The sequence below is a fragment of the Misgurnus anguillicaudatus genome, chromosome 24 (assembly GCF_027580225.2).
Source record: "Misgurnus anguillicaudatus chromosome 24, ASM2758022v2, whole genome shotgun sequence".
NCBI classification, from domain to species: Eukaryota; Metazoa; Chordata; class Actinopteri; order Cypriniformes; family Cobitidae; genus Misgurnus; species Misgurnus anguillicaudatus.
In genome coordinates, this window is record NC_073360.2 from 6,177,965 (window position 1) to 6,205,339 (window position 27,375).

The 27,375-nt window shown below is 36.4% G+C and overlaps 2 protein-coding genes across 2 annotated transcripts in view; both read right to left on the reverse strand.

Moving 5' to 3' along the window:
- Positions 1 to 1,463: 1,463 nt before the first annotated feature.
- On the reverse strand, positions 1,464 to 12,027 carry cenpk (centromere protein K). Its single transcript, XM_073862855.1, has 10 exons — positions 11,870 to 12,027; positions 11,295 to 11,423; positions 9,567 to 9,623; positions 9,370 to 9,433; positions 9,217 to 9,263; positions 9,059 to 9,141; positions 8,797 to 8,895; positions 3,355 to 3,494; positions 3,233 to 3,282; positions 1,464 to 1,865 (listed from the first exon to the last, which is right to left on the reverse strand). The coding sequence occupies exons 1-10, from the start codon at positions 11,870 to 11,872 to the stop codon at positions 1,710 to 1,712; spliced, it is 828 nt and encodes a 275-aa protein (XP_073718956.1). The 5' UTR covers positions 11,873 to 12,027; the 3' UTR covers positions 1,464 to 1,709.
- Positions 12,028 to 13,785: 1,758 nt separating this feature from the next.
- axl (AXL receptor tyrosine kinase) overlaps positions 13,786 to 27,375 on the reverse strand; it is a 49,163-nt gene continuing 35,573 nt past the window's right edge. The window contains exons 12-20 of the mRNA XM_055195860.2: positions 27,056 to 27,147; positions 23,610 to 23,705; positions 23,439 to 23,516; positions 23,259 to 23,351; positions 22,025 to 22,146; positions 21,085 to 21,194; positions 20,622 to 20,781; positions 18,289 to 18,425; positions 13,786 to 18,033 (exon numbers count right to left, since the gene is read on the reverse strand). Of these exons, the coding sequence (XP_055051835.2) occupies positions 17,580 to 18,033; positions 18,289 to 18,425; positions 20,622 to 20,781; positions 21,085 to 21,194; positions 22,025 to 22,146; positions 23,259 to 23,351; positions 23,439 to 23,516; positions 23,610 to 23,705; positions 27,056 to 27,147 (1,342 nt within the window). The 3' untranslated portion in view covers positions 13,786 to 17,579. The remainder of the gene's footprint in view (positions 18,034 to 18,288; positions 18,426 to 20,621; positions 20,782 to 21,084; positions 21,195 to 22,024; positions 22,147 to 23,258; positions 23,352 to 23,438; positions 23,517 to 23,609; positions 23,706 to 27,055; positions 27,148 to 27,375) is intronic.

Below are 27,375 nucleotides of genomic sequence, written 5' to 3' on the forward strand. Positions count from 1 at the left end.
AAAGGTTACTAATATGTATAGTTCACTGTTATTCTTTTCTTTTGCACTTACAAAGAATGCCCAAAAGCCATGAACACTGTAAAGTGTTATTTATGTTTATAGTTCACTATCATTATGTTCCTTCGCACTTACAAAGAATGCACAAGAGCCACGGACACTGTAAAGTGTTATTTATGTGTATAGTTCTGTGCTATTCTGTTCTTTTGCACTTGCAAAGAATGCACAAGAGCCATGGACACTGTAAAGTGTTCTGTTGTCTGTTCTGTTGCACATGCAAAATAATTACTAAAATAATAAAATTTGAATTAAGGAATTAATGAATAATCGGATATTTGTGATTGACAATAAAAGTTTGGTCATGATTAAAAAACACTCTCCTTGTGTTTTGCTTTGCTATATTATCATTACAACATTTTTCACAAGAGCCTAGAAGTTTTCAATGTCAAGATGCTTAAGATAATAAATAGATAGATTGGAAATTAATATAACTTCGAGCAGAAATATATTTAAAACTAAACGCCCACTCTGAAATTGAAATATCCAAAATAATATAATATGTCATTAATACAATATTAATTTACATTTCAAAATGGCATAGCAGAAATCATTTCAATAATATGGTCACTATTTATGTGATTTTTACTGACAAAAAAAAAACGAATTTACATCATTAAGTAAAAACATTAATTTTGGGTAACAGTGAGATTCGAACCGGCAACCTTGTAATCAACCTTACTACCATATAAATGTGGGAAAGAAACATAGAAAACTGAAAAAAAGTTTTTAAAAATTTATTGTAGAAGCAAACATTACTGTTGATGGAGAAAGTCATAAACATCCCCTTCTTCTCCTTTTTCTCTCTTTTTCCCTTCTTCCCCCTCTTTCCTTCCCCCCTTAACAGACTATTGTTCCCCAGTTTATTATTTTACAATTTTTTGAGAAACTGGATTACTTTTTTTTTAAACCGAAGTCCCGTATTACCACACTACTGACAAGCCAACCGCATGGATGATAAGCAAGCACGGTTTTCATGTTAAATTCATGAAGCTATGCCCTTCTTGTATTACATATCATACAGGTATAATAAAGGCCAAATTAATTGTCAAGAGTTAAGAGTAAATTTTCGATTCAAAATGTAATACTAGGCTATTTATATTTCGTTTGTAAATAAAGTAAATGTGTGAAAAGACTTGTGCAAAATTAGCACCATAATACAACTGATTGCTTAGCAAAACCGCTTAAAAAACCCTTTAAATGTTTTTTTCTTTATGCATCTACAGCGTCATCACCACTGTATAGGCCATGGTTTCATTTTAGGGCATACGGGTAAAATAACTTTTGAGACCATACACACAAAGCTAAATTAATAACAATGTCTATACAAGTACACATAAGAATAGTTTGGTGGACAAAAATCAGACAATTACACAAATAATAAGCAAGTCCAAAGAGACTGAGGAAGATAATTTCATTTAGTTTTAATTTAGTACTGCACTGATTATCATCATGTTTAACGGTTCCTACTGCATACATTTGGACTGCAATACACCACAGATTAGATATGAAGGAATGCACATTTTAAAAAAGAATTATTGATGTTAATTATAAAATATGAACACAAAATTATGTAGTTTCTCAAGGGCAGTACTAAATGAAAAAAATTTTTTTATATAAATTAAAAATGGGGCTATAGTCAAGTGCTTTATAGATTAAAAAAACATTTCCAGGCGAATTTTCTTGCAATCTTCTGGATGCCTTATCGCAACACCGCTGCGAAGAAGCATTTCTGTGTATGGTTGCCAGAAAGTGTCATCGGTAGTGACATAAGGGTCATGAGGTGTTTCTAATGTTTTGTTCGTCAGTTTCTCAATAAATAAAAGTGTGAATGATTTACAGTGCTACTCATGAGAGTTTAACTTAAACAGTTTGTATACTATACAGGTTTTTTCCACTGTCTTCAATTAAATGTCAACAATTTACATTCCACTCAGGGCTCAACATAATCGCTTGTCCACTTGTTTGGGACAAGTGAATGTTTTGGATGAGCTTGTTTTGGATTACTTGCCTGATCGGACAAGTAACTTGAAAATGCCTGCAGGGCTGGGCAATTTAGCAAAAAAATTATTCTAGATATTTTTCATTACATTTGACCGACTCATTTTCGAATGGCTTTACTAGTCAACTTAAAACATGACTAGAACAATACTGCAGTAACATTCTCTTTCCAATAACCTTATTTTTATAAGATGCAAGAACATCTAGTTTAAGAAACTAAACGTCTAATCCAATAGCACTAAAGGAGAGTTGTCAACATGTGTATAAATATAAATTAAATTCACTTTTTTAAAATATCTATGCAGAAATTATGCATTGCTTAAAAATATAATTTAATTCTAAATGTGAAAACTAGACCTAAAACCTATGTTTGGGCATTTTTATAATGTTTTGTTTAATTGTAGTTTAAGTACACAGTCATAATCTCACATCGCATGTTAAACCAAACCATTCAACTATTATTTCTCTTTTGACTATTCATAACATTCTCCTATGACTTGATTATAATTTTATTAGATTTTTCATTAAAATCTTTGACAGTAATTTGGATAATGTATGCTCTATATTTTTTAAATTAATGTTTAAATAAGTCATCATTACCTGTTTGCTAATCATATATTTCTGGTAGCGTATATTTCACCTTGCCAACGAGGACATGGCAAACTTTTTGTATAGCCTCTTTACTGTATTGGTTTTTCGGATTGTTTCTATATTGACCTATATTGACCAAATTAAATGTGTTAATGAATCTTTCGCGCTCTATGGCAGGCAGGGTGGACAGATAATTATTCAACATGTTTAATCTTAGTGATTTCTTAAGTTATTAACGCCTGCCGGCTGTGTACGAACGTTGCTTTGTTTGCTATTTTGTATGGAAGTCAATGGGAAGTCTAGTTTGCTTTCCCCAAATTGTGGGCGTGCATAAACACACTGCATTTATGTAACTTGTCAATGCAATGCAAATGCAAAAAATAAAAAAAATAACTGCTGTTATTTGCGACATAGCCTTTTTCTATTAAAAAAATCTGGTATAACCAAATTGATATGGCTGAAATGTCATTTATATGCTTAATGTCAAGCCCTGTTCCACTGATTTACTTTCAATTTGAATTTATTACAAAACAGCATAAGAAAAGTTAACATGAAATATAATGTTAGTCTGAGGGTCCAAACATACCTCAATAATCTCACTCAATGAAATCAGGACAACATCTGCGTCACATGAAGCTGCCTGAAAAATGAAAGCAGTTTGTAAAAATGTGTTGTGGTTTGATCAGGTAACGAGTGTAAAAATGGAACCTGCTCGCTTTTTCTTTGTGGCATTTCCTTGAGGAGCAGGAAGTGGAAAGTGCTCAGCTAGCATGTCACTCAGCATTTCCATGAGGCTGCCATGATAATCTTTGAGATTGTAAATTTTTCTCTTCATGTCCTGCAGAACACTGCAATATGAAAATAAATGTGAAAACGTTTACATTTATATCAAAGCAGTTAAATACGGTTCTTTATGTAGGTGTTGTAAACGTAGAGGCTAACGGGGTTTATACAGACACACCTCCAATAGCCACTTGTAATTAAACACACGCCAAAAAAACTGTGCTTTTGTTGCAGTGGTTAACAATTCAGGCTTGGTACTGTAGCTGTTGGAGCCACGGTATGTTCTGCTAGTCCTTTTGAGGAAGTCTCTGCTTTCAACATATCTAGACAGCTTTTCCATGGGTGCACAAAGTAGGGGTGCTAAAGACCCCCTTAATTTCTCAAGATTGCAACACAGATTTTAGTTCTTTTATATTTATTAATTCAGAGTGTCTTGTTAAGTTTCACATCCTTTGTTGGCAAACAGTTAATTATTACGAAAGAATTAATTATTATTAATTCAGAGAGAATATTAAAGAACCCAGGCCCGTCACCAAGGAGGGGGCATTAGGGGGCAATGCCCCCACCCCAGATGACACAGCGTGGGTGAACTTATTTAAAACAAAATATGTTACGTGAACTTATTCACTTTCTTATACATACTATAAATCAAAGAAATTTTATGCATTGCTACATTAAACGTAATAATAACATATTAAACGTAATAATAACATATAATTTAATATTAAAAAATTATATTTACACCACTGATTGCCACCTACAGAATGGTCCAAATATGACTCTGCATTGTATTATGCATTCAATATATGGCCCTAGAAGACTGAGGAGTTGCCATTTTTTAATAAAATAAATTTGAACCATATGCAACAGCTAGTATTAGAATACTTTTTATTAAACAAGCCCAATGTTTAATACTTTATAAAAATATCTCTGCAATAATTGGGCTTACTTCCAGGGTTTCCCGCAGAAAATGTGTTAGTTAAGGTTGTAGGGTTGGGAGAGTGGGCGGGGCAGAGGGCATGGCAATCAAAGAGGCGGGGCATATGAGTCATGATAAAAATTAAAATATTTTTATTTAAAATCGATAACGGGAATAGCTGCGTGATGAAGTGAAACTAAAGGGGTTAATATACACAAACTAAAGCAGATGTTCTAGAACGTCTGGCGAACGATGATAGATTGTGTGAAGATTGTAAAAACTGATTATTTCCCACTATTAATTACATTATCTTAAAGGAGTGTAACTACTGTAGCATGTAAATAATGCACATAAATAAAGTGAGCAAGAGCGCTCAACAATTATATCTAATCAACATGTAAATGAAACCTAGCTAGGTTGCTCAAACAACAAAATCACCAGCTAACTTACTTTAAAATTGCAAGAACTATAGACGAATACAATAACAGGCTTTATTAAATAACCCCAAAACATAAGTCCACTTAAGTTCTCACGGACATGCATTTTATCAACTGGCTATCCTCCATAGATATGTACACTAGATGTCGCCTTGGCTACGGCAGTCCATTGGACCGAATGCGTAAACTAGAGCTGCCATCTTGAAACAGGGTAATCCAGCATCAGCGTAATTGTAGGCAATGGTGTAACCCAGCGGTTCCCAAACTTTTTTTCCTGCGCACCCCCTTCTATGTTCCGACCGGGTTGGCTGGCGCACCCCCAAACCCCACTTCAAAAAAAAATAAAGACTCGCCATAAAGACACATGTTTAATCATGTGCAAATAACCAGGGGCCGGTTGCACCAGCCGGACGTAAAGAAGTTGGGTGTAAGTCCTACGTCGGGCTTAGCTACGTCTGACATTGTGAAAAATATTTACGCCTGTTGCACCTTCTGAAACTACAACTAGACGCAGCTACGCTCAGCGTAGATGATGCGCGCCCCCGTGTATGCGCTTAATATTTAGACACCATTCGAGTTTACTATGGTAAGAAACGTACACTTACTGCCGCCAGCTAATAGATGACATATGAGAGCTTTCCTCATGTTTACCAGTGCGCTCTCCCTCAAGATGCGTGCGTCACGTGCAGACCCATCAAACACATTCACAAATGCCTTTACAGTTCGCACAAAAGGTGTATAATAGTTTGCAGATTCATTATAAAAGCTCAAGTTTAAAAAAAAATTAAATTAAAGCTTTTAATAAGTTCTCTACAGTGTCTTTGTAAGTATTTATGTATTTTATTATAAAAATTAATTGTATCTCTACCATGCATGAAATCACATTGCTCGCGTATCCTGTGCGGGCTCGTTATAGTCGTGCGTAGGTCCTACGGCGTAGCCGCGACGGCGTACGTTCCGCGTCGGTTTTCATTTATACTTGTGCGTCGTCCTCCGCGTCGACGTGCAAACACACGCGCGACCGCTGGTCGGCAGTATCCACGCGTGTTACCACAGTAGCAGCACAAACGTGAAAGAAGAAGAAGCTTAGCAAGTTAACCCACAAACGAAGAAGAAACAGCAACTTGTTGTGTATAATTTGAGAAGACCAGCTATGATGGAAGTAAATAAACAGCGACTTTTGATGCAGTTTGAGTTAAATCACTCCTCAACTTGCCTCATCTTTGTTTTCACCGTCACAAATGGAAATACCTATGACGCAGTTTTTTTTACCTGACGGAAGGGGTTCTGGTGGACCAATCACAGCGCTTGCGGTCCGCGTAGATCTGACGCGCTGTTCAAAATTTTGTGAGGTGCGCGTCAGGCTACGCAGAGCTACACACAGGCTACGGATAGCCTACGCCGTAGCTACGCCGTAGGACCTACGCACGACTATAAATCGCCCTTTAGACGCACCCATGTCTCGTCCCATTTGATTATTTCTATTTTTGCCATAGAAAAAAGTCTCTCTCTCTTGGTCCCTCTCCTCCTTCGTGACTAACAACTTTATCATAAGACGTCCCACTTGACAGTTTCCCTGATTTCAGCCAGTTAAGCATATTTATAATATGGACTGAATGAAACGAGTTGACGCGCATGGCTGCAGTGCATAACAGAAGAGCAGTGCGTAGAAAAAAGACAGCAGCTGTCTTCTACGTTTCTATCAAAAACTAAAAGTATCGTTTTTTTATTTAAAATAAAAGCGATTACAAAGGAAATGTTTACTGTTCATGTTTTTTATTCATTTATTGTATGGAAAAATCCCACTTAAAGAACCAGACCGCCATTAGATTTTTCCACTCGCGCACCCCCCGGTGGCAGCTCGCGTACCCCTGGGGGTGCGCGTACCACACTTTGGGAATCCCTGGTGTAACCGAAATAAAATCACCATAAATCGTCATGAACGCAATTTTCTTGGTTTTATTTTGGTTCGTTTCAACAGTCAGACATGTATTTAGCATAGTGCTAGTAGCCCTTCCATAAGCAGCACAAAAGTCTGGCATCGTCCATGAATTCGAAGTACAGGCGGAGATAGCAGCTTTACCTAGCTACTTCCTATGACAAGAACCCTGTTCTAAGATGGTGGCGGTTTTGACGCATGCTCGGAGCCCCAAGGGGACATATAGTGTATATATCTATGGCTATCCTCCAGACATGAAGGACCACGTCTTTATCTCATTTCGGCAGTGTGGAGCGGGCTTTTTTTTGGACGACCTAGTTAAGGCGGTAGGGTTTCCAAACTTAGGCGGGCAGCCTGAACTCTAAGTGTGCTGCGGGAAACCCTGACTTCTTGTAATAAATATTCAGCTGTAACATTGTCTGTAAAATTTATAACAACTATTTCTGTTAAGCAATAGTTCAGTTCCCCTTTAGGTGATCAATTATGAAAATGTCCCCCTGCTGTGTTGGAATTTGATTATTTTGGTAATGTAACCATAGACCGTAAAAAATCAGGACATAATGTCCATGACGTTACCCAAAGGTTTGTGAAGAGCTTTTTTGAAACTCGTGGATAACTGAAAATGGTTAAAGAGGCAGGATGTGGGAAAGCTGAGGTGGCTGGAAGAGCTGTATAATATAAGAGTTACGACACTCACATAGTAGATGTCCATTGAAATAATGGAATGCTTAAGTAACTCATGTCAACATGACAGCAAACACAGCACTGAAGCCCATTCATTTCAATGTCATCCAAATACAGTTCCTGGTGCGATTACTGCGTTTCTATTCGTGTTAATTTACTAACATTTCGTGAATATAGCCAAAAGTGGTATTTTATAAATTCAGCTGTAGGTAATGATTATCGTTAATAATAACTAGTTAAATTCTTATATTTTAATGACAGTTGTGTGTGAGTAGTGATATCGATTCAATTGTTTATAGTTTTTTTTTATTTTATTACTGGTAGCTATCTACTTTTATAAACTTTTGCATGTAACGCTAGGGGGTAATAGTGAGCTGATAAATGCCTCAAGTCCACTGATCTATATAAATGAATGGATTGCGCATAGAACGCTTAACGTAACAGCGTGAGGTGAAGCCAGCGCAGAGTTCGAGCTACCATCTTGGTATACCCAACCGGCAGACGGCGTCATTGCCTTCCATTCAAAATCATGTTTTAAATTCACCCGCTTTACAGCGTATCAGTCACGCAAGATTATTTTTAGGATATGTGTACATAAATTAACTGTTAATTCTGGTGTTATTTGCAATGTTTATGTTTTAATCGGGCAGGAAAATGGATTTATAAAAAACGTTAAGGTGAGTGTGTCTGCTGCGTTCTGTTAATGACACGGGTATAAATAAAGTTTTTTTGACATTCAGCTACACTGTCAGCGTTATTTCTCTAAATAAGTTTAGGTAAGTTGTAAGTTTAGATAACAAAGTTAGCAAATTATTGCATGCATATATGGTACAAAGTATGATTATTTGTTTAGATTTCAGAATGAACACGTTTGTCATTAATACTAAATATGCTGCGGTCTGTCTGCTGATCTGATACTGTAATGAAGATGAATGTATAATAACTGATTAAAAACTAAAATGTACAACTTTCAGTAAATAACTATGTACATGCTTAGGACGTTTGTGTTGTGATAATGTACAGGGTAACTTCAGATATAAAAACGAAGACTAGTAAAGTGATGTTTTATCATTAAAATCTGATCGCGTCCATTGATTTAATAGAATGTTTGGGTATACCAACATGGCGGCGCGGTGGCTTCATAGTTGTGACGTCATGCGCAATCCAGTCATTTATATAGATCAGTGCTCAAGTCGCAATTCCAGCTGCTGTATTTCATTGTGGTGGTTTTACATGCAAGTTAAATTTCTAGGAGTTTCCCTTTCATGTAGGGGAGGAGATTATTTAAATGATTCATGCAACATGAACAGAATGGGTCACGTGACATCCAAAGCTCTACAATCTCATTTAACAATGTAATTTTTATTCCCACAGTAAAACTTACATACCCATGTCCTGATAACGTCTCATTTTCATGCTGTAATGTGGTGACTCGCTCAGACACTGCACTTAACACTTCATTTTTTTCTGCTAGCCACGTCTGCTCTCTGAAAAATAATAACAGAGTAATCATTAATAGTCATCAGTAGTTGAACCGATTCTGTGTGCTTTTATTCACACCTAAAAATTCACATACTTTAATATTACTTCCTTAAAAATAATTTATGAATACAACGTAATTGTTAAAAATAAATCTTATAATGGTCTCACCTTTTCAACATCCCTTTTAGGGCACTGAGTCTTGCTTGTGAGCATGATAATACCATTTTAAGTTGACTGTTTAATCTTTGCAACTGTGGAGAAATAGTAATAGCGCTTACATTTAATATACACTGGGTGTTCTGGCTGTTATTAATGTGACTGCTTACCTCTTCCTTTCCGACAGATAATAGGACATCTGGATTTGTCAGCAGTACTGTAAAATAAAGCAGCAGATCAAACTGTAAATCATATGTGGTAACTGGACGTTATTTGTATGGGAGGTTGCATCATTTATACAGATATGTTTACATTACACTTACATTTTGGTTCCATTTCCTGCCACTGTTCTAGCTCAGCTGTGATGGCATTTAGACGATTTACTGCCTGCTCACAAAAAAAGGACTCATTTCAGAATTATTTTACCAATTTATTTGAGAAGTCACACATTTTCAATGCACAGTTCTTAACATACATACCACATTTTTAAAAATTCAAAATAACCAAAAGCAGGACAGACCTCATTGGACTCATCATCATTTGACTCAGTATCTGCCAAAATTATCTCATTTTGAAGCTGAAAGATAAAAAGTAGTTACGTTAACTTAGTTGTAAAGATGCACCGATCGAGACTGAAATAGGCTTTATGCCCAGCTGCACCACTTTCCGAACTCCAGCCAGCTCCCCGCCTCCTGTCTGCCATCATTGGACAAGCTGATCAATCCAGGTGTGTCTGATTATTGTTGTTGTGACAACTGAGGTCAGGCACACCTGGATTAATCAGTTTGTTTGTGACTACTAAGGGCAGGCACACCTGGATTAATCAGTTTGTCCAACAATAGCAGACAGGAACCAAGGAGCCGGCTGAAGCCCAGGAAGCAGTGCAGCTGGGCACAAAGCCCATTGGCCGATTTTACACATAATCAGCTGAACCGTTACGGTTTCAAAAGGACGCAGTGATTTTTGAGATCAAGAATTAAGAACAAAAAATAAATAAATAAACCCACACAATCATCGTTTTCGTGATTGATTTTCTATGCCACATTCGAGTGCTCAAGTACTCGCGCCCATCCCTACGTATCACACATGTAGCCAGTTACAAAGCAGCAATCAGTTTTACAACTGATATTTGGACATCTAACATAATGTCAGCGAGCCTGACCGAGTTTGAGATATGTTCAAATGAAAGAAGATCCTGTTATTTAATGCAGTTTGGGTGAAATTGCAATGTTTAATAATTTCTTTTATGATGAAAATAAAGTTTTTTATTAAAAGGAATAGTTCACATAAAAATGAAAATTCATTTTCCTCACTCTCACATTGTTACAAACCTGTATGAATTTCTTTGTTTTAATAAACACAAAGAAAATATTTTGAGGAATGTTTAATGATAAGCCGATCATAAGCCACATTCACTTCCATATGATAAAGTATACCATGGAAGTGAATAGGGCTCATGAACTTTTGGGGGGGGGGGGGGTGAACTATCCCTTTAAAGAAAAGTGGATTTTTGTTTATAGCCTATAAGCTGTCAATTATAGTTCTTAGAAAGAAAATCAGGAAAAAAAACGGTATCGCCTATAGAAAAATCTGAAATGGGAATCTGTCAAGAAAATTGCAATCAGTGCAGGGCTCAACATAAAGGACTGCCCGTTGGTCCGGGGCAAGCGTGAGAGACGTTCGGGCCAGTAAAAAGTATTGTCACTTGCCCCATCGGGCTAGTGCATCACCCTCAGTCACTAAAATATATTTTCATTAATATATATAATTTAACATCTTGGAAGCAGGCATTTACTTGGGTAAAACACGACGAAAGAAATTATGCAATATTTTGCAGGTATTACAGGTAAAGCAGAAAAGTTTTTTGTTGGAACATGTCTGTGTATAAAATTATATTTGACTTTTGAATTACTATTTTTAAATATTTTAAATGTTGGCAGGGCAAGTGAAAACCTGAACCACTGGCCCGAAATGGCCAGTATAAAAAATTATGTGTTGAGCCCTGCAGTGCATCTCTAGTTAGTAGCTGAGGATGGTCATTCTGCAGATGTCGTCTGAAACCACCAACAAATCAAAAATAACAAATTAAATTACATGTGCTGTGTGAATTGTGTTTTTATCTTTCTCATATATTTTAGAAAACGTGTGCCCTTTTGGCTCCTCAAGCTAACAAGAAATGTTATATTTTAGGTAAACTGACAATTTGCAACTGCAAGATGACAATCAATGTGAAAACATAATTGCAAACCTTATTCAGCAGTCCAAACTGTTGCTCACACTCATCTAACAACACCGTTTTTGCGGTACCCATGCATTCTGCATCCTCTGAAGACTGGGTGTCCTGGGCCATTTCTGTCTGCTTTGACGGTGTTGGCGTCTAAAAATGTTTCATACAAACATTTAACAAAACAAAACAAGTAACCAAATTGACGTCCCTTTACTTAAGACAAAAACATCGTTCGTCATTCTATTAAACAAATATTTTATAAATCAACCATACACACGTAAGTTAACGTTACAGGCAGCGCAACCCAATCATTATCCAAATCCTCAAATCAAAAGTGTCAGAGGTGAAAAATAAACCGTGCTCCTGAATGCACGAATTAGAGAAAAATAAGGCCATTCATGACTACTGTCAATGTTAAACATCATAATCCATGAACTTACTAAGCAATGAAAAAAGATTGATAGTTGCACACTAGCCGTGAAGCTAACTAACATTTTTTTAATTCCCGGTCAAAAACGTTCTGTACCAAAACTCATGTTTATTTTCCTGCGACGTTATATTAGGACAATAATTTACTTAATTATGACGACACTTACCATATGTAGACTTTATTTGAACGGAAAGCCGCGCCGTATTTAAACAAACAATACAGGAAAACAAAAATACCGCCAGCAAGACGTTATGACGTAGAGTGTTGCGATACGCTGCTTCTCCTTCTTCTTGAGCTTAATGGCGGTTGGCAAAGCTACATTCCCGCCACCTACTGGAAAGGAGTGTGAAGCGCATAATGTTGAGAAGTATGTAACTTAGACAAAAATATTAAAAAAAAAAAACCCTCACAATTCTAAACTAAATCCTTTTACCCAATCCTGATTCTTGAAGATGAATAATTATTTGTGATAGATTATTGATTTCGTTGGCCCATTGGCCGTTTCTCAATTTGAAGGCTGCAGCCTGAGCATTACAATCGCAATTCATGAGCATATTAAAACAATTTACGATTAACTAAGAATAATAGTCAACTTTATAATTATTAATATTCTAAAATGAGACGGTTTTTATGACGTAAACAGCCCAGAAATGCGCCCTCCGGAGGTTGCAACCTTCGGATTAAGATATGGTCATCATGATACGCTGCATGCTGCTTCTTTTTTTTGTGATTTAACGAAAGCTTATCCTGCCATCTTATGGGATTTATTTGCTCGACCTGTTTTTGTTAATTTACTCTTGCCTGCCACAAATCTCTGTATAGGTGTGCCGAGTCCAACAGTGCTGCCCAAAAAGCACTGGCGGACTGACATGTCATGGTTTGCTGGGTAATTATGTGGTAGTAACATCCAATAATAATAATTATTATATTTTATAGAATAGTTTAATAATTATTACTATTATTAATGACAAAATAATGGGGGTTCACACACAAATGGGCTAGCTAAAAACCCTTTTTGGAGCCCAAATGGGAAAGTCATATGGGGCCTACAGTGTGGGTTTGCCATTAGTCAATCTAAATTAGCATTTAAATGGCAAAATGACAATTTTATGTAGGCTAAAACAAATTTTAAGCTTAACCCAAGCTCAAACGTGACACCACTTTTGTCTGACAGTAATCCATTAATTGGCCTACATCTGTGAACTGGGAATTTTAAATCTAGTGTGAAAAATAAATCTGTGAAATCTGGTGGGAGATTTTATCCAGAACATAACAGCTGATGTAAGTTATGATGAACACTAGTTAAAGCAGAGCTATTTTATGCACCTAAAACTTGACAGAAACTATACCTGACCAATGTAAAATGCTGTCTGTCTGCCTTTACCTGTGTTTCATGGGAGCCAATTATGATTTTGTCTGAGCTAAATGAAATAATGAGAAATGAGAATTCATATATTATTTGTCTAATCTTAAGATTTTAGGTAGGCGAGTAAGTTAGAGCTAAAATAGTTTTCATTTATTTAAACCAGAGGTCTTCAACTTTTTTCAGGCCAAGGACCTCTTAATGTGTAGAGAGAAGGAGCAAGTACTCCCAGTACATGTATCAAATTAAGACTGGATTTACATGTTATAATGGTTATGTTACAATTATTAAAATTAGCATTTTTGTATAAACAGATACACACTGTTAACATAATGAATGGATTTTAACTGGGAACCCTAGTTAAAATCAAGCATTTTGTCATTTCCATTATAAGCCTATTAATGCATTTTTATTTAATGCCTAATTTCATTTTTCAAAAAAAATAAATAATAATAATATTATTTTGAATTCAAAAAATATTTGGAGGCCCCCAGTCATACCACCACGGACCCCAAAGGGGCCCCGGACGCTCTGTTGAAGATCCATGATTTAAAGTCCAAAAGTTGTGGGTTTGATTTACAGGGAATTCATATACTGATAAAAAATATACTTTAAATGCACTGTTAGTTGCTTTGGATAAAAACATCTGCCAAAAATTATAAATGTAATTGATTACAGTAAAACTAATTTATGCACTTCAGAATGGTAAACACACAATATTATCTGTGCAGGTAGTATTTATTTAATACAAAAAGTGTATCAAAATCACAAGTGACAGAGATGTTATAGACAACATTTGACGTATACAACTAAAACTAAACACATGTTCACCATTTTAAGGCAAAATACTGGCTTTGAAGGCACTTTAAATGTGTGCTTTCTATGAATGAATGTTTATATGTTGATAGAACACACTTTTGTGTACCCGTCACACTTTTGGGTCCAGACCAATGAGACAGCGAAATTTAGATGAGATCTTTGAACAATGTGTCCAAACCTGAGGTCAGCAGAGGTACTTAAAGTTACATTGTGTAACTTTTTAAAGGACCTCTTGACACAAATGCAATATAATATACAAAACTATATTATCAATGGTGTATAAAGACCTTACACAATGAACTATATTGTTTTTATTACCTTAGAATGAGCCGTTTTTATCTACATACACCGCAGGTCTCTTTACATGGAAGTCGTCGTCATGTTTCTAAAGTAGTCCTAACTGGACAAACTGTTTTACAAAGCGTGTTTAGTCACTATGTTGTTTCAGATTGGTTGGAAATCGCTATCTCACCACTAGATGCCGCTAAAATGTACACACACCACCTTTAAAGGCCTTTAAGTCCATATGAAAGAAACAAGCCAGTTTAAACTGAAAACCACAAACAGACAATCGTGATTGGAAACTGTGAGCATGCAAAGTATATACATACAAGTTGAATGACACAACATATTGTCAAAGTTAACTTAAACAAGTTTGGACATCAGTCTTTTATATACTCCAAAGGCTGGCAGACAGTAATGTTTATCATTTCACTGGCACATAAACTGCACCATAATTAGATGGTTTAAAGCATTATGGTAAACCAAATTATTTTCAACACATGCAACTGTTTGATAATGTACCAAAGTCAATCTTACTCGCACCAAATTTAGTCAGAATAAATCCTAAACCAAACCATTATACAATTCTTAAAATTGTATAAAAATTACTTCAAATTCAAATTTTCATTTAAAGTTATAATGTAACTATAACGTAATGAAAATAAAAGTAAAGATTTTATAAAAAAATATTTAAGGTTGTTTGTGAAAAAGTAATTCAGTTTGAATCTAAAACCGGTAAAAATGTTTCCAAAAAATGTTTGTTTTAATGTTGTAATATGATAACATTATAATATTGTTGGAGTAGTATTTCCAATAAATTGTATACAATTTTAAAAAATGTGTAACAAACAAAGACACAAATAGAACACTTATAAAAAATGATTAGTGCAAATATCAAATGTACAAAAAAACATTAAAAAAATAAAAAAAGAAGAAATGTATAATACTGTGCTTGAGTCTGGGGCAGTGCCTCTGAGAAGCCAAGATCTGGTGTATGTGTATCAAATCCATCTATTCTGCCGCCCTTTTCTACTCTTCAAAATCAGCTTAAAACAAAAAGTTAGTTTCTGAATCTAATGTATCATTAAAGAAACCACAAAATTGGTCTCACATCAGTGTAAAAAACAACCTGTTGATTCAGAAAGCCTCATAAGAATGAATCAAGTATATATACATATCTGCAGATTTGTGTCTGATGGCATCATCATTGTTGACAATTTGGTTTGATTTGCTTGACTGCAGTGGAATATAACTCTCATCTTCCATATAGTTTCTTTGGATAAAAGATGCTGGTCAGGGGGAGATGAAATCTTTGACCAGTTAAGTCCCATTCTAGATATTGGCAGTGTTAAGCTAGTTTGTGCTATTTGCATACTGACCTTTAAAAGCAAGTAATATGAATATGCACACCTTTGTATCGTTTGACATTTTAAATTCAAAGATCTCCTGAGTTCACCGTTTATGATGAATATACTGTGTGATCAATAACAGCAGCATCTAAATGATCATCTTAGACATGATGTTATTGAGCATTACTTAAAGGGATAGGTCACCCAAAAATGGAAATTATGTCACAATTTTCTCATCTGTATTTTGTTCTAAACCTGTATGAGTTTTTATTTTATTTTGATGAACACAAAAGAAGATATTTCGATAAAAGATGATAAGGACAGAGCTGATTATATCCATCAAGCGTGCCACACAAGCCCTGATAAGTGAAGCCAAAACATCTCGATCATGCCCCAGTGACTGGTCCCAGTATAGGTCATAAACCCCGCCTCCCCATGTTATTCAATAGGACTTGAGACAAACTAAACAATTTAATTACACTTCAATTATCTTTTTTCCGAAGCTGCTTTGTGTCATTTACTGTAGTTTTTATCACGCTGATGTAAATTCAAGTGTTTTTAAAATAAGTTTGTTTTTAGTTCGTTATTTAATGCTATAAAAACGGTGGTGTCACGTCATGATTGACAGCTGTGATATGCACATTCTGCGAGAGTGAGGGCGGGGCATTGCTTTCGTGGCTTTACTGCCTGCTCACTACTGCGCAGGACTGGTCCCGAAATCGCTACTGCGCAGACTCAAGCCCCCAGATGTCAGCGCCATATCGGGACACTGACGGCTTCACTTTCACCAATGGAAGAGAGCGAACGGGTGTCGTCCATCTTTTTTTACAGTCTATCCATTGACTTCCATAGTAGGAAAAACAACTATTATGGAAATATTGTGATAAATGATGGTAAGCACACCCATATTTCTTAGGCCAAAAATATGTTTTGAATATATGCTAAATACATTTTGTAGAAAATAAAGCTTAATTAAATATATATTTTTTAATTTGACAATATATTTTGTTTTAACCTTTATATATTAGCAAATATTTCTAAATGTATTTCAGGGGCAACAAATACATTTCTATTTGTACAACCCATAGGGCAAAAAAATATATTTTTCCTGGCCAAAATATAAAATATAAAATTATATATTAAGTACTTTTGCAGCTGTGTGTTTACAATTATTTATCAAAATATCTTATTTTGTGTTCATCAGAAAAAATAAATTCATGCATGTTTACAACACGATAAGGAGAAAGTGACAACAGAATTTTCTTTTTTGGGTGAACTATCCCTTTAACTAGTCTGATTTGCTTGGTTTAACTTGTATAAATCTCATAAGGTTGAGTTTGGTTGATGTGCATGCTTTTCTGGAATATGGGCTTTGAAACTAATATTATGTTTTATCCAGCTGTGACGCAATGTAAGTGCTAAACTAAACTAAAATTAAACAAAACTATAATACATTTTTGTCCTAACCCATTGCAAAAGCTGAGGTTACAAGTTGCTAGGGTATTGTACTTCATTTTTAAGGCATTGCTAGGTGTTTCAATAAAACGTGATCACCCCAAGCCTCTATGATGATAATGACTGATCAACCCCTAAATGAAAAAAACTAAATAGCACACATCTCTTTAACAAGCTGTGTTACTGGATGCATTATTTATGTTGCATTTCGTTTTCGGTCTGAATAGACCTCCATCTTGACCCATCAATATCTACACTAAATAAAAACAACAATATGAGGGGAATGATCATTATATCTAAACTATGATTTAACGTTTCCCTTCTGCTAAAACTGCACACAAGCATCAATTTAAGCTGTAAAACCTGGTGTAACCAAGCATTGTACCCAAAGTTGAATAACATCTTAAATCTCAGGCTGTCTTTTAAACACTCGATTCATTCTTGTGTGAAAAAGCTGTGTGAATATTTAAACAAGGAACAATATTCCTGGGTGAACTGTTTCATTAAACACCGAATGTCTGGAGTGTGTTGAATTTTTGTGCAAAGTTAAGAGATCGGAGCAATATCTTAGCTCTTCATTAAAGTCAGCATGTCTTTAGTTTTAGTCATCACTGCCAGGGCAATTTCTTGCCCGCTAGACTGTCTCTCTCCTCTTGAAATTGATTTTCAGAGGGCGGCACTGGAGTGGAGCAGGAAGAGGGCTGAAGTACAGGGGTGGGTACCGAACCCATCAGGTTAAGACTCTCTACAGAGTCTGCATTGAGCAGGCGCTGGTTCTCATGTTGAGGACAGATCACGTAACGATTAGGATGGTGCACTTCGACAGTGGCCACCGTGCCAGAACCTTTCAGTGCCCCGAGTGCACACGGGAGCCCCATTGTGGGGTCACGGCCCCCCACGGCCCCCAGCTCTCCGGAGGACTCCTCCATGTTGACGTAGAGTATCTCATCCGGGTCTTGGCTCGGCAGATCTTCCAGGACCTTTTCGAGCTCGCAGCGCAAGATCTCAAAGCTCGGCCTGTCCTTCGGGCTTAGTAGCCAGCAGGAGAACATAAGGGAGTAGCTGTAAAGAAATAAGAGACACATTGATTTCAGTGATGATAAACATTATTTTCTGACCAAAGGCTTTTATAAGTGTTCATGCTACAAATACAGTGTGAAGGTGTATTACACTGATGTGAGATGTACGTGTTTGTCAAGTAGATCAGTCTGCCCCACATGCTCAAATCTCAAGCTACGCCTACAGTATGAAGTACAGTCTGCACATGTTACAAGCACATGTGTAAAGTTGCTTTAAAAATATGTTTAGTATACTTACATGCAGTCTAGGCAGTCTGGTGGTTGTTTGAGACGGTTGCCCTGCCTCAAATAATCATAGATTTCACTGTTTTCCACTCCAGGATACGGCGTCTGACCTCGAGTGGCTATCTCCCACATAGTCACTCCAAATGACCACTTAAGGAGTCGGACAAACAGACAAACATTTCTAATTAATATCAACTCAGAAGCAAACTTTACATGAAAACTTTTAGAAAATATTGAATGGCAACAGAAAATGTGAGTGATGATTTTCCACGGAAAGCAGCATGGGTAAAGTGATTAAAGTGCTTTTTCTCCAGGTTATTGCTATGGCTGATAAAATGTTCTTGATTTGTTCCTCCCCCATTTTAGCTGAAGCAGCCACCGTACTCTCATTTGGATTTAAATAAGGGTAAATCTGGTAAGGAAGGGGGTCAGGTCATCTCCATAAAGTCTTTGAAAAATCTTTGTGTATTGTATGACCCAATCTGAGTGGTTAAGCTTGTAATTCTTATCAAACGATTGTCATGTTTTAGCCTTCTTCTGTACCTCCTGTACCCGTGGCGGCCGGTGAATTCTTCTTTGAGGGCACATGAATGTGAAGCTCATCAAAACATTTAGCCCATCATGTGTGTGGCCCATCATGTCAAAATATGTGTATCATAAAAACGTATGAGTATCACGCTTCATGTCAAAAAAAGTGCTTCATGCAGACGCTTCAACGGCTTTATGATGCTTGCTTTTTCCAGAAGCTTGACTAATAACATGTGTAATCGAAGTTAGTGTTAAGTTAGTGTCTTGCGTGTATTTGGTGAATGTGAGCGTCTCTTTTATCATGAACCCTTTCGACACGTGTGCAAGCAAGCACGTATTTTGACATGACGCATGATGCACACTGGTTAACATGACGCACCGAACACATATTTTGAACCAGACACATGACACGCTGAACACTTAGGGGCCAGTCACACCTAAAGCGATTGCAAACGCAAGGGGCGACGCACTGCATTTTTTTAAAAAGGAGCAGTGCGACGCGGCTTTTCATATTGCTAAGCAACCACCGAGTCAGCTGCCTTGTCAATCAAATATTGAAGCGTGAGCGCTCTTTTGCTGTTAACTGTCATATTAGCAGAAACTTTAAAAAGAGGGTGCTTACTCTGACCTTGTTTGAGGATGAGAGGTGCACAAACACGCAGGAGGGAGCGAGCAAGTGGAGTCCGGTTCTTCAAAGTAACTGTAAACTTCCCTCACCACAACGTAAGGCCCGCCTCTCCCTTCATTCGATTGGACAATGAAAAGACGCGAATTACGTCGGGCGCTTCTCCGCTCTCAGTGCTCCTTCAAAAACGCGTGCGCGGCAGGCGGCAAAAAAACGCAAGGCGCTCGGCGCGCATAAACAACCCTAACCCTGCCCATAGAATATCATTCAAAAAAGGTGCCTGCAACTGCCATAAACGCTTTTGGTGTGACTGGCCCCTTATTTTGCATTCCTGCCCCTCCGAAGAGAAGTCAGCGTCTGCCACTGTCTTGTACCCAAACCTTTGATAAAATAATACCTTTTGGAGATGCAGCAGTTCTGGGAAAATGTTGCGGTTGAGGATGATTAAAAGAAATCACTTATTTTTATGTGGAGTTGTTGACTAGTGTCAACAAACTAACCAATTAATCATCAGATGGTCATGCACTTTAAGTTTCAACTTGTTGAATCCAGCTGCATCACAGTCTGGTTTGGGAACTGAATCGTCACAGTGAAGTCCATTAAGTGGACCGCACATCGTATGAGAAGCACCCCGTCATGTCGCGTGAAGGACAACTTGCAGGTATTGGAGAACGGATATGCACATTAAATAGCGCAACCTTAGTCAGCCAGAGTCTACTTCAAGATGCAAAATATGCGTTAGCAGCCTATGTTAATTGTTGGGACAAATATGATGTTATTTAATGTTAAACTATGTGAGTGTTGCTTGGGCGCAAAGGGGATTTGAGCAGCGTCCAGAGTCACAGCGGACAGCCAACGTCCGCTGCTGCCGGTGTGTGTACATTCATAGAAAATAATGAGTTCTATTTTTAGATTCATGGTGCGATGCAATGCTTCTTGTCCAGTGTGCGACCACCTTTAGGGTCTCTCATAGATCATTTTCATGGCACACAATGGGGTCAAGCGCAATGGTGTTGACCCCACACTCCCCTCACATATAAACTTTTCAAGATTAACGGGGACATGGAATTGTCAAAATATACTTGGAATACAAAATATGATCAGAATATGGACTTCCCTATAAATTAAGCACACACATTTATTGTCTTGCTATTCTAGTTGTCCAAATTACATACTGTACAGAAATGTCTTACCACGTCACTCTTTGTGGTGTAAACTCTGTCTGCCAGGCTCTCGATGGCAATCCACTTGACGGGCATTTTAGAGATTCGTCCCTGCCTGTAGTAATCTCCATTATAGATCTTCTTAGAAAGGCCAAAGTCAGCCACACACACATTCATGTTCTCATTTAACCTGGTTGAGGATGAGATATCAAAATGTGTCAGTTAACATTAGACAAGCTCAGCTAATCGTAACATCTATCAGTTCATTCAGGATCAATCACTGAATAAGCTGAAGACATTTATCAACCCACTGGAGTATTTTGAATTTGTTTATGGATAATGTTTGTGCTTTATGGAGCTACAACATTTTAGATTCCCTATCATAAGACCACTTGATGGTAGTTTCATCTAAAATGATTTGGGTTCAGCTAAAGAATGGAAATCACATACTGGGATCTATATTTAAATATACTGTTTAAATATGTGTACTCACATGCAGTTTCGAGCTGCCAGGTCTCTATGAATGAAGTTTTTGCGGCTCAGGTACTCCATACCTCTGGCGATGTCTGTCATGAACTTCACCAGCATCTGAGAGGGCAGAAACTACACAAGGACGATATAAAAATAATATGTGTTAAAAAATGTAAAATGTAAGACGTGGCAAGTTACAGTGAGTCTATATAACATCTGTCTGTGACTGTTTTGTCCTTGTTTTTTCCTCTTGTGACACGTAGGTGGCGTCAGACATTAATCCCCACATTTTGCACTGTAATAAACATTGTAGAGCAGTGGGCAAAACATTTTTGTTTTTGCTGTACAGCATGTTCCTGTGGTCCTGTGCTTTCTGAAAGGAACTTCATTTATGATTACTTTGGAGTTTCGCTGTAACAATGAGGATGTGCATCTTTCTTAAAAACAAATAACTGCTCATGAATTAAATCTCAAGAGAGCTGTTAACATGAAGAAATCTTTCAGAAAAAATGACCTTGGCGTCCTTCACTGTACTTGGTATATAATGTTTGTGATAAAGAGGCTTTGATAACAGAATACATAGTAGTCTTTACAGTTACAAAAAAAATCTGCAGACAAAATAGACAGAAATGAAAGGTAAGTAAGGAATAATACTATACTATAGTTACAGACATCGCTGAGATTGCTCTGGTGGTTATTTTAAGACATTTGACAGTATCAGATGTGCGTTTATCAAAAAATAATGCATACCCATGGAACATTTCACAACCAATCAGAATAAAGCATTCAACAAGGTATAAAAACTGATAATGTTTAGTAACACAGCTGGTACATTCTTACATCAGCTTTTGTAGTGTTGAGAAAAAAGTGGACTTGGCGACCCTTGTTTACTGATTTAAATCTCAGCATTTTCAACATTTTGTCTGACTGTCATTCCTCCTGTTGTTTTTTAAAGGACTCACCACAGGAGAGTCACCGAGTCGAGAGTAAAGCAGGTAACTGTGAAGGTCTCCGTGCTTCATGTAGGGCAGAATAACAACAGGAGATGGGTAGCCTTCACTCTCAACTGTCTGTAAACACACACCTACAACACAAATACACACGTCAGAGCAGTCAAAAATCTACCACAAAGTTTCTACTGAATCTATTTTCAACACCAAAACCTTTAAAAAAACAATGCAAGACACACATTTTAATAAAAACTCTTTCTTCTTGTGTGTTATGCTGTTCTCTTCTCTACTAGCTTTATTACTGTTACTATTTTACTATTTTGTGAACTACTCTTATTGTTGGCTCGTTTGTATATCTCTTTGGATAAATAAAAAATATCTTATTAAAAATGTCTAAATAAAAAATATATATAAGCAAACAGTATTTACATTTTAAAAAATACCCAGCATTTTTGTCAAATCAACATATATTTTTTATGTTACTTTAACTTAAAAGTTATTTCAACTTGATTTTATAAGTTATGTCAACTTATCACAAGCCAAAACTTAAAATATGAGGTTGAATTGACTTGCAAAACCAAGGTGTTTTAACTTTATGCCTCATTTTTTTACAGAGAATCTAGCACCGCAATAATCGTTTTATAAAATGCATTATGCCAGTGGTCCTCAAACTATGTACCCTAACTAGGGTGCATCTCCTTGCGGCCACCCAAAGAAAATTCATGGCATTAAACAATCTCAAACTTAGAATTTGAATTAAACAAAGCCTAATAAAGTATACTGTATGTAGTGCTGTTGGTTATTAGCCTAATTGTTCTCTGGTTTAAATAGACAAAAGATATGATAGATTAATGTTTCATAAAATTTCATAAACCTGGAGCCCCCCTGGCACCATCTTGCGCCGCTTAATGGGGGCCCACTCCACAGTTTGGATACCATTTAATTATGCAATGTCTCAAAAGCTTTCCCTAAAAACATGTAGTTACTGAAAATACATCCAATTTTTATTAGATGCTCAAAACATTGGCCGGTTACGTAGCCATACTCTTAAAAATAAAGCCTTTTTAAAAAAATTGTTAAATGGAAATAAAAATTCAGGAGTGCACTCCATGACATCAGGTTCACGGTCGGTACACCCCATAATTTTATTATTGTTTTTTCTGCAATCTTATGTAGATTTTATGTATATTCCATGTCCCATGACTGAAATCTGGCTAAGTTTTCCTAGCATTTTTTTGGTTCTTACCCAGAAGCCTCATGACGTTGTGATGGTCAAACTCTTTCATACACGCTGCCTCTCTTAGAAAGTCCTCCATTTCAGTGCGAGTACAGATAGCAACTGATCCAGACACACAGAGAAAATGAAATTAAGATGATGACAATAATCCCATGTGTTTTCTAATAATGGTAATACTGCATGACTTACTTTTCATGGTCTTAACAGCCACTTTGAGCACTGAATCCTCCTGAGTGAGTGAACCCTCCATAACAGAGCCAAACTCACCTTCACACAAATATACACATTAACATATGATTGACAGGTGAATGGAGATGGACAGTAACAGTAGATTCCCACGGCAGTGTTTATAACTCTTACCTTCGCCCAATGTTTTTCCCAGTGTTAGTTTATGTCTGTCCACCATCACGTCCTGTAGCTTTTGTTTGAGCTCATCGCTTATCCCGAGAGAGTTTACTGAGAAGAGAGCAAGCAGTCTTTAGCATCAGTTTTCAGTGCGTCTATGAAAGCCTTTTCATTAGAGAAATGTGAGAAATATATTATTATATATAACTCTGCTTTCACAATGACATACAGTCAATCTTATAAAAATATGTCAAGGTCATAGTTCACCCTGAAACTTAAAGTGATAGTTCACCCAAAAATGAAAATTCTGTCATCATTTTCTCATCCTCATGTTGTTTTATACCTGTATGAATTTCTTTTTTCTGATGAACACACACAAATATATTTTGATAAATGATGGTGGGCACAAAGCTGATTGACTTAACCATTGACTTCCATAGTATGAAAACAAATAGATGGAATGCAGTGGGTACTGTCAACTATGTTTTTACCATCATTTTTCACAATACTTTCATAATTGTGTAACTGAACATGTTCATGCCAGATTTTGTGAGATGTATCTCTGCATTGAAATACGATTATAAAGTTACGCACATCACCCTAAAACAGCTGGTCTGGATCAGAGTTGAAGATGATATCTATCAGCGCTGAATAAAAGTGAACTTTATACAATACTAATATTCCCAAAACACTCCAAATGTTTTCTGCACTCCAAACGAACCCACAAAGGAATTGAGAGACAGAAAATGGAAAAAGAAGGGAACTCTTTGGAATTTCTCCAGATTATGACCTAAACCCTCCACCCCTCTTACAACATCTCACAAACACACATGCATGTCATCGATTACTATGTGAAACGCAAGAGGTTCTGCCTTAACGGATCAAACACCAAATGTAACTAATGTAGCTAATATAAACCTTCTTCATCAAAATATTTTAACTCTATAGTGATAGCAAAGCCTTTCAACTCATGATAACAGTCAGATATGCATGCGATTTCTAGTCAATATTTAGAAATACTAAAGATTATGATGGGATATGTCACGTTAACTCGAGACCAACACTTACATCCTTTCATCATCATTCTCAATAAATACTAAGAGAATGTCATGAAATAAATGAAACTCTTTTAAAGTTGTAGGAAAGGTCTCCAGGTTCTGTATGACCCAAGTACTTGCATTTAATTAATGCTTTTTTGCCATTTTATTATATAGGCAGGTAAAAATGTATGATTCCTACAATCATCTCCACCAGCAGGTTTCAAAGGACACAAGTTTGTGTTTTTTCAGTATGGACCTGCACAGCGTAACTGTAACGTCAATAGTAAAACTTCAGCCTAAACGCTAGCATATTGCATTAACTAGCATATAGAGCTTACTCAGCAGTCACAACTTTGTTTCAAGCATCGTAACAACATTGTAGTTAATTTAATGTCTAATTTAATGTTAAGGGCATACATGTCGACTGTAACATCACAGTTGGTGTTGTTGAGATTGGCCTGTTTCCAGCTTTGGCATGCATGAGGTTTACATAAGAAGGAGGAAATGCGTTTGATGCTCACAAAATGTGATCAGAACTCTTATTATTCATCTATGCCTAGCCTTTATGAATTGTTCAAGTTTACTACCCTTTTGTGTTGTTCGTGAATGAAAACATCCACTAAATGAAACGGCTGTAAGAATGTATGAGATTAATATTTTATTCAAATTTATTTGCATAAATTTGTTAATCAACCTTAGTACTGATCATGTCCAAGCCAGAAATTAAGCTCTGTTTTTGCACAGGCCTACTAAAGGGTTAATGGTGCCACATGGTAATTAACAGTAAAAATCTTTGTAAAAGGAAAAACCATGTCATGGCTTTGCAATAAAAAATGCCTTTATAATCTAAGTCAATGGGGCAAAAACAGACACAAACAGTAAATGAGGGAGAACAAAATAAAAATCTGATGCTGCACAAAAATGCATCAAAGCCAATGTTTTTACTAATCTTTAACATGCCCAAGATTGTGAAAAGGGTTAAAAAAATCCAGTCCACAATCACTTTTTATATTGAAAATCTGTCATTTTGTGTGTTTTTCCAAATCAGCGACATCACTTATTGAATTTGGCAATTAAAGAGTTAAAATTATGGAATTTCGGTAAATTTGATTTAAGGGGTCATATCATGAAAATCTGAGTTTTTTCCATTTTTGAATGCTATAATTGGGTCCCCAATGCTTCTATCAACCTAGATAATGTGAAAAAGAATGACCCAGTAACTTAGTTTTGTTAAAGCATTCTCTGCAAGCATGTGAACAATTGAGCACTGCGAGCAGTGTTTGCATGTCATCAACGCTTTTGCATTTTAAAGGACACACCCAAAAACTGCTAATTTTTGCTCAGGCCTACAAAGTAGCAATTTTAACATGCTATAATAAATTATCTGTTGAGTATTTTGAGCTAAAACTTTACATATGCACTCTGGGGACACCAAAGACTTATTTTACATCTTAAAAATATCTCATTATATGACCCCTTTAACATATTGTTGAGTTTTTGAAAAATTTCAAAGCATTTCCCCAAAACATGTGTCAATAATAGACTTGTCACCAAAAAGCATTCCATTTGCTGAAACACAGAGAAAGTTGTGGCCAAATTAAGAAAAAAAACCTATGGTGGATGAAAATGTCCCCAACAACACATAAGGGCTAGATAAATACAGTTTTACATTCTACAGCACCTTAAAATCAACACCCATTTCTCTATTTCTTCTTTTTATAAACATTATACATGTATTCTAATCTCTTTCTAGTTTTGATGTTTCTGCATGTTGAGACACATCATTGGTTTCACCCTGTCCCTGTCAGACCTCAAGCACCTATTCTGGTGCTGAAATGTGACGACACATTCAATTCCCGCAGTCAAGCAACAGAGAAAACATCAAACATTTTGTCAGATGAGATCTTCTGTCAACTTTTACATTAAATGTAATGTAAAGCGATGTGCTTGTAAAGAACTGTGTTAGGTAATATGTATGCAACTGGTATAGGCTAGGTAAGGTTTTGGGAATCTCCTTTGCAGAATAAAGGCAACTATAGTGGCTAAACAAATGACTAATTCAATATGCAGATATGTGATGTAGCAGACCTAATAGATTTACTAAGTGTAAAGAGAGTTGGGATAATAATTGTCCACCTACAAGTGAATTAGTTATGAGTAAAACTTACTTTAGAATGGGGAACATATTCAGACTTAGGTAGAGTTAATATAAAGTTAATTGTACACTATTAACACATAGACCAATGTACAAATGACAACTAAAAGCTTGAGAAACACAGTGGTGCCTTGCAAACGCTGTAAAAATCGCATTGATGGGTTTCTGGCCAGGTGTCACTGATCTGGTTACAGCTACATGTACAAACAAGTAAAATGTCTCAGTGAACTGTTGGCCTTGTATGGTTCTGGAAAAAGTAAACTCACGTGTAGCTTCAGTGGTGCGTCGGCTGTATGTGCGTCGAGCTCGATACCGAACCACCAGTTCACCGCTCTCCATCATGGGCTCAAATGCCTCACTGTACAACACACAATAATATAAACAATTACATACACATCTTCTTTACGTTGTTTTGAATTGTTTTGTTTTTCTTCATTCCTGCTGCACCACTTAAAATGTATTTATCTGGTTTAACCAGAAATAAAACATAAAACCAGAAAATTTACCATGGTTTTCCTACAGTAACCATAGTTTACCCATGGTTTTACTATATTGTAATAAAAATGCAGCATGAAGGTAAAACAAC